This window comes from Pelodiscus sinensis, chromosome 26 (assembly GCF_052426305.1).
Source record: "Pelodiscus sinensis isolate ZL-2025 chromosome 26, ASM5242630v1, whole genome shotgun sequence".
Lineage (NCBI taxonomy): Eukaryota > Metazoa > Chordata > Testudines > Trionychidae > Pelodiscus > Pelodiscus sinensis.
Window position 1 is genome coordinate 8,586,849 of NC_143077.1, and position 10,877 is coordinate 8,597,725.

General features: G+C 42.6%; 1 protein-coding gene across 2 annotated transcripts in view; it reads left to right on the plus strand.

Moving 5' to 3' along the window:
- AGO3 (argonaute RISC catalytic component 3) overlaps positions 1-10,877 on the plus strand; it is an 80,696-nt gene that overhangs the window by 55,146 nt on the left and 14,673 nt on the right. For both annotated transcript variants that reach the window (XM_075908840.2, XM_075908841.2), the window contains 5 exons: positions 3,191-3,281; positions 4,253-4,447; positions 5,490-5,624; positions 6,734-6,835; positions 7,955-8,154. In XM_075908840.2, the coding sequence (XP_075764955.1) occupies positions 3,191-3,281; positions 4,253-4,447; positions 5,490-5,624; positions 6,734-6,835; positions 7,955-8,154 (723 nt within the window). The remainder of the gene's footprint in view (positions 1-3,190; positions 3,282-4,252; positions 4,448-5,489; positions 5,625-6,733; positions 6,836-7,954; positions 8,155-10,877) is intronic.

Genomic DNA, 10,877 nt, shown 5'->3' on the forward strand with positions numbered 1-10,877 from the left:
GGCATTGCAACATTGCATCTCTCAGCATGTCCTGATTCAGCAGTGACTCTAGGATTCTTCTTACCTGATTGGGTAAATGGAAACTTGCTTCATACTGAAGCTTTCTTCAGTAGGTGTCAAAATGGTTGTTTAATGTCTGAATCAGAAGGTTGTAAATCAAATCCCCCATATGAGCTGTTGGGCCACTACCCAGTACTTGAATAAAAGTAAATGAGAAGAGATCCTGGAGTTGTAGAGGTAATGAATGGAAGTATTAAGTTATGATGATGTCTGGGTAGAAGTATAGGATATCGCAGCACTCTTCAAAGAAGATCACAATGCTCAACTATCAGACAAGTTCTGCTGTCCTGTGTGCTGTTGGCAACTGTAGAGCATGTACTATACATCTTTGACATCTGTTGCATAATAATTCATCTAGTTCATCCTTCTGCTACTGTATGAAGATTCAAGTGTTCTGATGGCCCCCACTGATTAGAAGCTTTTCCTGATGATGACTCAATGGCCAAGGTCACTGTATTGCTAGTCTAATCTGTACTCATTTCCACTAAGGCAAAGGCCTTAGTATCTACCCAAGAGAGTAGGCATTTGGTGTTTTTAGCGCTAAGTGTCACTAGAACAGATGTATTCTCACAAAAAGTGGAGTATACAGAGGAAAATGTGGTGGTTCAGAATAACTTCATGCAGGTTTTCTTTGTAGACCGTTTCTGAAAGCTCTGTGTCAGGTATAGATAGACAAAATGACACATGAAGCACGTAATCCCTTCTCTAGTCCCACGAGAGTCGGTTTTAGTACCACCATGCTATTCATGTCACATCACTGAACAGTGTATACTCTAGGTACATTTTTTGCTATTTCACAATATACATTGTACAGATTCTAGTACAATCATAGAATACTAGAACTGGAAGGGACCTCGAGGTCATCGAGTCCAGTCCTCTGCCCTCATGGCAGGACCAAATACTGTCTAGACCATCTCTGAGACATTTATCTAAACTACTCGTAAATATCTCCAGAGATAGGGATTCCACAACCTCCCTGGGCAATTTATTCCAGTGTTTGACTACCCTGACAGTTAGGAACTTTTTCCTAATGTCCAACCTAAACCTCTCTTGCTGCAGTTTAAGCCCATTGCTTCTTGTTCTATCCTCAGAGGCCAAGATGAACAAGTTTTCTCCCTCCTCCTTATGACACCCTTTTAGATATCTGAAAACTGCTATTATGTCCCCCCTCAGTCTTCTCTTTTTCTAAACCAAACAAACCCAATTCTTTCAGCCTTCCTTCATAGGTCATGTTCTCAAGACCTTTAATCATTCTTGTTGCTCTTCTCTGGACCCTCTCCAATTTCTCCATCTTTTTTGAAATGTGGTGCCCAGAACTAGACACAATACTCCAACTGAGGCCTAACCAGCGCATAAGAATGACTTCTCGTGGCTTACTCACAATACACCTGTTAATGCCTCCCAGAATCATGTTTGCTTTTTTTTTTGCAACAGCGTCACACTGCTGACTCATATTCAGCTTGTGGTCCACTATAACCCCTAGATCCCTTTCTGCCGTACTCCTTCCTAGACAGTCGCTTCCCATTCTGTATGTGTGAAACTGATTGTTCCTTCGTAAGTGGAGCACTTTGCATTACTCTTCATTAAACTTCATCCTGTTTACCTCAGACCATTTCTCCAATTTGTCCAGATCATTTTGATTTATTACCCTACCCTCCAAAGCATTCGCAACCGCTCCCAGCTTGGTATCATCTGCAAACTTAATAAGCGTACTTTCTATGCCAATATCTAAATCATTGATGAAAATATTAAACAGAGCCGGTCCCAAAACAGACCCCTGCAGAACCCCACTAGTTGTACCTTTCCAGCAGGATTGTGAACCATTAATATCTACTTTGAGTGCGGTTATCCAGCCAGTTATGCACCCACCTTATAGTAGCCCCATCTAAGTTGTATTTACTTAGTTTATTGATAAGAATATCATGCGAGACCATATCAAACGCCTTACTAAAGTTTAGGTATACCACATCCACCGCTTCTCCCTTATCGACAAGACTTGTTATCCTATCAAAGAAAACTATCAGATTGGTTTGACATGATTTATTCTTTACAAATCCATGCTGGCTGTTCCCTATCACCTTGCCACCTTCCAAGTGTTTCCAGATTTCCTTAATTACTTGCTCCATTATCTTCCCTGGCACAGAAGTTAAACTAACTAGTCTGTAGTTTCTTGGGTTGTTCTTATTTCCCTTTTTATAAATGGGCACTATATTTGCCCTTTTCCAGTCGTCTGGAATCTCTCCTGTCTCCCATGATTTTCCAAAGATGATAGCTAGAGGCTCAGATACCTCCTCTATCAGCTTCTTGAGTATTCTAGGATGCATTTCATCAGGCCCTGGTGACTTCCAGGCATCTAACTTTTCTAGGTGATTTTTAACTTGTTCTTTTTTTATTTTATCTTCTAAACCTACCCTCTTCCCGCTAGCATTCACTATGTTAGTCATTCCTTCAGACTTCTTGGTGAAGACCGAAACAAAGAAGTGATTAAGCAGCTCTGCCATTTCCAAGTTTCCTGTTACTGTTTCTCCCTCCTCACTGACCAGTGGGCCTACCCTGTCCTTGGTCTTCCTCTTGCTTCTAATGTATTTATAAAAAGTCTTCTTGTTTCTCTTTATTCCCGTAGCTAGTTTGAGCTCATTTTTTGCCTTTGCCTTTCTAATCTTGCCCCTGCATTCCTGTGCTGTTTGCCTATATTCTTCCTTTGTAATTTGTCCTAGTTTCCATTTTTTTATAGGACTCCTTTTTTATTTTTAGATCATACAATAGAGACCCATTCTTTATTGGCTTCTAGGTGCTATCCTAATCAACATGATTGATATCAATCACAATATGTCTTTCTAGGGAATTATCTTTAATACTGGGTCATGGTTTTTAAACTGATTGATTTCTGTAATAAATTGTATTAGAAGTAAACAGTGATGTATTTTGGAATGACTATCAGTGTTTAGGAAGAGTTGCAACAACGTGTCTCATGCTGATAGCGTTGTCTAAACATACTTTTCTGAGTATCTGGTAGAGTTGTCTTCTCCCTTTGTATCTACACTCAAACAGAATTCAGGATTGAGCAGCTGAATTATAGGTGAATGGTTGGTGCTAGGTTGACTTACTTTTTTTAAAAAATTTTTTAAAGACCTTCTGTGTTCCAACAACCAGTGATCTTCTTGGGAGCAGATGTTACTCATCCACCCGCTGGGGATGGAAAGAAGCCTTCCATTGCTGCTGTAAGTGCTATGAATTTGACTTAGTTGTTTTAATCTATTATGAATAAAAGAGAGGGGAAAATTTAGCTACATTTATGAGAAGACTGAAACTTCATAAATCTGATGTGGCTTTTATTTCCCCCTGCAAATTCCAACTGTCCACATATCGAAATCAGATATCTTCATAAAAACAAAAGTGCTGCTTAAAATGTCTGATGCTTTTTGGCATTCTAATATATTTAGTAAAGATGATATGTCAGTGGAGCTATTAAACTATAGTTCTTTGAGAGAACTTACAATTGAGTTAAGTTCATTACATTCCAAAAGAAACAGTGCGTCTCTAATAGTTTAACACAGCGGCGTTGTGTTAAGTTATGTTTAAACAAAGACTGATGTTAGCAGAAAGATCTTCATAACTTTCTCTTTTTCAGTCTGGGAAGGACCAATGGGCTGTGAGATCTTCAGACAGTTTGGTTACTCATGCTGCTCTTCGCATTATCTGATATTCATTTAATCAATGGATGGGCATTACTATCTGATTTTGAAGAAGCTACCTGCTTTTTATCAGGACTGGTGTGTGAAAAGCAAATATTTATATTTCCAGAATGGAAGGGGAATATTTAGAGTTCCTAATGAATAGGCATTGAACCAAGAAGAGGAGTCTTTGCTTAAATTACTAAAGTGGGGTAGAAAAGGAAATATTGCACTGCCATCAAAAGTGGATGAATAATTCCAAAGCAGATATAAAATAGACTTTTTTGTGATGGTCTGGTAAAAGGCACATTTCAAACACTTTCCTGTGTGTGGCTTAGTGTCTAAACCCCATTTTACAACAAGTTCTGTGCCATTTGCTTAAATGATTTGATTATTCTCTATGCTCTCTTTAAAATATACCTTCAAATTTAAAACCTCTTCTCTTTTCCATGGCAAAATATTTTGGATCAATTCATTATAGATTTTTTTTTTTTTACATTCTTCATTTTCCCCTATAGGTTGTAGGTAGTATGGATGCTCATCCAAGCAGGTATTGTGCCACAGTGAGAGTTCAAAGACCTCGGCAGGAGATTATCCAAGATTTGGCCTCCATGGTAAGAGAACTTCTCATCCAGTTCTACAAGTCAACGCGATTCAAACCCACGCGCATCATTTTCTACAGGGATGGGGTTTCTGAAGGACAGTTTCGACAGGTTCGTTATGCTTTAATTTTTTTCTGTGGCAAGATTTGAATTGAGAAATATTATAGTTGCATCTGAGTAAGATGTAGCACATAATATATTTGTTGCACTTCTTATGGAAGTGTGAAATTCCTGCTGGGGAATCCCTTTAGATGGAAACTGCTTGGAGTTCTTCAGATTGTGGGCTGAGGAAGGTAATGATATATTATATCAAATGGATGAAAAATATGTTTCCTTGTCAGAAAGCTGATCATTTAGAGCCATGGTTAGGTATAGACTTTTTGACTTTCCACATATTACTAATAATGCATAACAGACCTGAGCAAGTGTTAACTACAGAGTGCTATTTACTGGGCACGTTGTACTTTGCGCATTGAAAGAGTAAATTAATCAATTGCAGGTCAGAAGTGGCATGCCAAGATTTAGTTCTCCCCATCCCCCTCAGTGCAAGTCCTATTCCCTCCCATCCTTCCCCCGCATCCTCCTTCATCCCCCTCCTGCCTCCACATCTCTGTGCCCCACAGCACACATGCCGACAGGACAGCAGTGCTGGGTCAGGAAGCGGCTTGGGGGACGGGGGACAGAGTCACTTCCTTGCCCGGCCCGGCCCTTTGCCCAAGGCTCACAACCTCATCTGCTGGCTGGGGCAGGCAGAGCCCCAGCCAGGTGCAGTGAGGCACTGGGGAAGGGTCTCCCTGCCTGAGGGGAGCAGCCATGGATTAGCCTGGGCCCTGATACTCCACGGAAGTGGCAGCAACATGTGACTGGCTGCACTACCCCGATCTGCGGAGGAGCTCAGCCCCACCCCCATCCCCATCCCCTCCTGGAGTAGGAGGCAGAGTCTATAGCAGGGCAGGGTTGTTAATCCTTATCTCCCAGGAGCGGCACCCCCCCAAGGATGCGGAGCCCAGCACAGTGTCATGCTGCCCACTCTGCTTGACAGGCTGCCAGCCCCTACGCCATGCTGCACATGCCACAAAAAATCATCTTGCGTGCCACTTGCAGCACGCATGCTGTACGTTGCTGACCCTGATCTATTGTTTCTGTACTGTAGGTGTTGTATTATGAGCTGCTAGCAATTAGAGAGGCCTGCATCAGTCTGGAGAAAGATTACCAGCCAGGAATAACATACATCGTCGTGCAGAAACGACATCACACACGTTTGTTCTGTGCGGACAGAACTGAACGGGTAATCCATAGCCCATTCCAGTGTAGTTATGTATGTGAAAAGGTTAATAAAGAGAACAATAGGCTAGTATTTTTGCTAACTATACAAATATTCAAAAATTCACTTGATGAATTGCTCACGTTGAGAAGCGATTCTTCAGATCAGGGGTGGGCAAATACCAGCCTGTGGGCCAGATCCAATCTGCCAGGGTTAGGCCCTGGCAGGCCACCACCACTCTATTTACCTGCGCCTCTGGAGGTACAGGTGATTGCAGCTCCCGTTGGCCATGGATCACTGTTCCTAGCCAATGGGACCTATGGGAAGTGGTGTCCCAGTCTGCACCACTTTGCGCAGCTCCCATTGGCTGGGAATGGCAATGCAGCTTTTGTTGGCTGTGGAATTGCTGGTACGCAGGTAAATATAACCGTGGCGGCCCATCAAGGACTAACCCTGGTGAGCCACTGCTGTTTTATTGCCTATCCAAGCTCCAGATTAACAGGTGCAAAAAATTGATGCCCAACTTATTTATATTTAAAAATCTCATGTTACTTTATTCTGAATTCAGTTGTAAAACTTCAGTTTGTAGATTTACAGGTGTTCGTGTGTCATACTAGGCTCTGACAGTAAATTGCTAATTAATGAGCTATAGTTTAATGTTCGTTTTGAAGAAGGCTAAATATCTTGAAATACTATTTGATACAGGCTTTACAAAAATGTTAAATACAAGAGAATGTGAAAACACAAAGGACTTTATTTCATTTAAGTTCACTTGTTTTCTGAGTTATCTATTGCAGCCTGGATGGGCACACAAACCAAAATGTACATAGTTAAGTCTTTAGCTACTTTCCCCTTGTGAGAGCAGGTGGAGCTGAAAGTGTTGTGGCTGCAGCCTGCTTAATTTTAGGAAGAAAAGGGGAATGTTTGTCCACAGCAAGCATCCCAGATCATTACATTTGTTTACTCCAAAGTGACAGTTAAGGTGAGGGCTTCGTTCATTGAATGCTGTACGCTCTAAATAGAATGTATTTTAAAGTTGCAGTGAGATGGCATAAGTCAATCATAATTTTTATTGATCTATTTTCTGAAAAATTGGCTATCCTAATATTACTTTCATCAAAACCTCTTTATAGGTTGGAAGAAGTGGCAACATTCCAGCTGGAACAACTGTAGATACAGATATTACACACCCATATGAGTTTGATTTTTACCTCTGTAGCCATGCTGGAATACAGGTAAGATTCCTTCCTTTAAATGAATACACATGGGTTAAGCAAGTGTTCTTTACCTTTTTTGAAAATATGCCTACACACAACTGTGTGTTAGACAAACATCTTGTTCTATTTCCTTAAAAGCTGTGAAACTTGTCTCTGGGACCAGCACTGCCAGTGACTTAATTAACTGAGCTGTTAGGTAAACTTTTATTTTCATAATCTGTTTTGATGTGAGGTTGGTTTATTTAAAGAGAAGTAATGAGCCCTCCTCATATAAATTGGGAAAATGGAACTCTATGTTAAACATTGTATACGCTTGAGAACTTGGTTAAATTTTGAGGATTGAAAGCAGTCTTGAAAATTAGTTGACTTATTTTTCTAAACAAAGAAATGCCCTTCTCCCGTCCTTCAGGACTTCACCCATCATTCATAAATTAAATTAATGGAGATTGCCTATCTCCTAGAACTGGAAGGGACCTTGAAAGGTCATCAAGTCCAGTCCCCTGCCTTCACAGCAGGACCAAGTACCATCCCTGACACATTTTTGCCCCAAATCCCTAAATGGCCTCTGCAAGGATTGAACTCACAACCCTGGGTTTAGCAGGCCAATGCTCAAACCACTGAGCTATCCCTCATGAGATCTCAAAAATAATTGCCAGTGGTTCTGAGATTACTTCTGCAAGTTTAAGTACACTAGGATTAATTTCATCAGGCCCTGTCTTAAACTAAATCTATATCTAAAGAAAGGGTGAGCTAATCACATCATTTGTTAGTACCTGCATGAGGAGATTTCTGGTAATGCTGTGGGAAGCTTTTAAATTTAGCAGTGACATAAGAGCTAATGGCTAGGAGCTGAAGCTAGACAAATTAATTCTAAAAATAAGGTGCAAATTTTTAAGTGACAGTAACATTGGAACAATGTACCTAACGTATGCATTCTGTCACTTGAAGGACTTAAGAGAGAGAGTACTTCAACCAGAAGTTATGGGCTAGCTATAGGAATTGCTGGGGTGACATTTTCTGGCTTGTATTATGCAGGAGTTCAGACTGTATGATCATAATAATTCCTTCTGGCCTTAAAGTCATACTTGATGCACGTGAAAAAGCCAGAAAAATGAACTGATGTTCCCTTCTCCGTAGGGTACCAGCCGTCCCTCTCACTATCATGTTTTGTGGGATGATAACTGTTTTACTGCAGATGAACTTCAGCTGCTGACTTACCAGCTCTGTCACACATATGTGCGTTGCACACGATCTGTTTCTATACCTGCACCAGCGTATTATGCTCACCTGGTAGCATTCAGAGCAAGATATCATCTTGTGGATAAAGAACATGACAGGTAAATGAAAATACAAGTGTTTAGATTTATGTTCTCTTTCAGCCCTCAGTCCAAAACCTTTTCCCTATTGTCAGGCTTTAAACTATCTAATTGTAGTTTAGCAGTCCCCAAATATTTTCCCTGCATGAACTCATTTTCACATGTACTCCTTCCTGCAACCCTAGACATCCTGGCAAATGCTGTTTAAAAAAGGCATCTTCCTTGCAGCATGACCTCACACACTCTCTCTCTATTTTGTATTACAAAGTGGCATTCTATGCACAGTGTGACCTTGCTCACATATGGTGTGAGATCACATTGCATAGAGCAGGCGCTAGTCTGCAGAACAGCAAAGTGTCCTCCAGGCAGCATGACATCACATGTACTATGTATATGATATCATGTTGTTCGAAAGATACCATTTTGCCAGAGGTGTAGCCATGTTAAACTGTAACTTTTAAAAATGAGTAGCCCTTTGGTACCTTCAAGACTAACAGAAATATATATAATCATGAACTTTTGTGGTTAAAACCCACTTCATCAGATGAATTGGAATGGAAATAAAAGAAATCAAGATATATATAACCACGGGAGAAGTACCTGTCAATTATTGGACCTGTGTTAATGAGGCTAATTAAATGGGCTGGATGTGTCCCATTCATAGCTTTTGATGTGAAAATGTGGTTGTTAAAAAGCAGGAGAAATTGGCTTTGAAATATGCCAACCAGTTACCTTGGATTTGAATAAAGACATTAACAGTGTTAAAATTTGTAGATGAATTCCAGTTCTGCAATGTCTCCCTGTAATTGATTACAGGCAGTCCCCGACTTACGCGGATCCGACTTATGTCGGATCCGCACTTACGAACAGGGCTACCCCAGAGTACATGGACTGCGGGACCTCGCGGTCCTGCCGCCCGTGTACTCTGGGGCTTTCTCTGCGTTTCCCTGGTCTGCAGACCAGGAAGACGCAGAGCAAAGCCGCGGAGGGGCTCGGGCAGCCCAGGGGCACCTGGGCTGCCCGAGCCCCCCCCCCCCCAGCTTTGCAAAGCCTCGGGGAAGCCGGCAGCGGAGCAGTCCAGGCACGCCTGGGCTGCCTCGCTGCCCGAGCCCCCCCGCAGCTTTGCAAAGCCGCGGGGGGGCTGAGGCAGCCCAGGCGCGCCTGGGCTGCTCCGCTGCCGGCTTCCCTGAGGCTTTGCAAAGCCGCGGGGGAAGCCGGCAGCGGGACAGCCCAGACGCCCCGCGGCTGTCCCGCTGCCGGCGTCCTCAGAGTCTTTGCTCCCCGTCTCCCTGGTCTGCTGGTCTCGTTCCGCTGCCCATGTCTTCCTGGTCTGCTGGGGTGGGGGTGGGGGCGCAGCTAGTACGCCCCCCCCCCCCTCCCCCTCTCAGCAGACTAGGTTTTTCTCCGGATGCCTGTGGCAGAGCAGCTGGGGTGCTGCCGGTTGGTCCAAACAAAGCTTATGTCCAAACAAATTTGTTAGTCTTTAAGGCGCCACAGGGCTCCTCACTGTTTTTACATGAATGAGGCAAGTAGTAATAATGCTTTGCATTTATCTAAGGTCAGGTCTACAGTGGAAGAGAAAATCAATGCAAGATCTGCAACTCTAGCTATGTGACTTGTGTAGCTGGAATAGACGTACCTTGCCCCAAATTTCTAGAATTGTCCCACAGCAGCAGGTGAACAGGAGAAATGCTCCTGTCAACTTCCCTTACTCTGTGACAGCAAGGAGTACCGGCGTCAACAGGGGTGCCCTCAGCATTCAATTTAGCAGGTCTTCACTAGACCTGCTAAATTAAACCCTAAAGGATCAATCCACCAGAGCATTGATCCTCTGGCAAGTGGAGACAAAGTCTAATTTCTTTCATTTTAAGAGTGCTTTACAAACATTAAGCCTCAAAGCACCAGGCAGAGTAAGAAGTATTTTATCTTTTATGGATGAGCTAGTTGAACTACAGAGGTGAAGTGACTTGCCAAAAGCCGAGGAGTTGCTGACAAAGCTAAAGAGAACCCAGGAGTTCTCTTCGTACCTTGCTCTGAAAAACTGTCATGTTCCCTTCCCGAGTTGCAATAATGCAGTGCTGGTAAATCATAGAATCATAGAATAATAGGACTGGAAGGGACTTCAAGAGGTCGAGTCCAGACCCCACCCTCAAGGCAGGACCAAGCTCCGTCTACACCATCCCTGACAGATGTCTGTCTAACCTGTTCTTAAATATCTCCAGAGAGGGAGATTCCACTACCTCCCTTGGCAATTTATTCCAATATTTGACCACCCTGACAGTTAGGAATTTTTTCCTAATGTCCAATCTAAACCTCTCCTGCTGCACTTTAAGCCCATTACTCCTTGTCCTTTCCTCAGAAACCAAGAGGAACAAATTTTCTCCTTCCTCCTTGTGACACCCTTTTAGATATTTGAAAACCGCTATCATGTCCCCCCTTAATCTTCTTTTTTTCCCAAACTAAACAAGCCCAGTTCATGAAGCCTGGCTTCATAGGTCATGTTCTCTAAACCTTTAATCATTCTTGTCGCTCTTCTCTGTACCCTTTCCAATTTCTCCACATCTTTCTTGAAATGTGGCGCCCAGAACTGGACACAGTACTCCAGCTGAGGCCTAACTAGTGCAGAGTAGAGCGGCAGAATGACTTCACGAGTTTTGCTTACAACACACCTGTTGATACAACCTAGAATCATATTTGCTCTTTTTGCAACAGCATCACACTGTTGACTCATATTCAACTTGTGG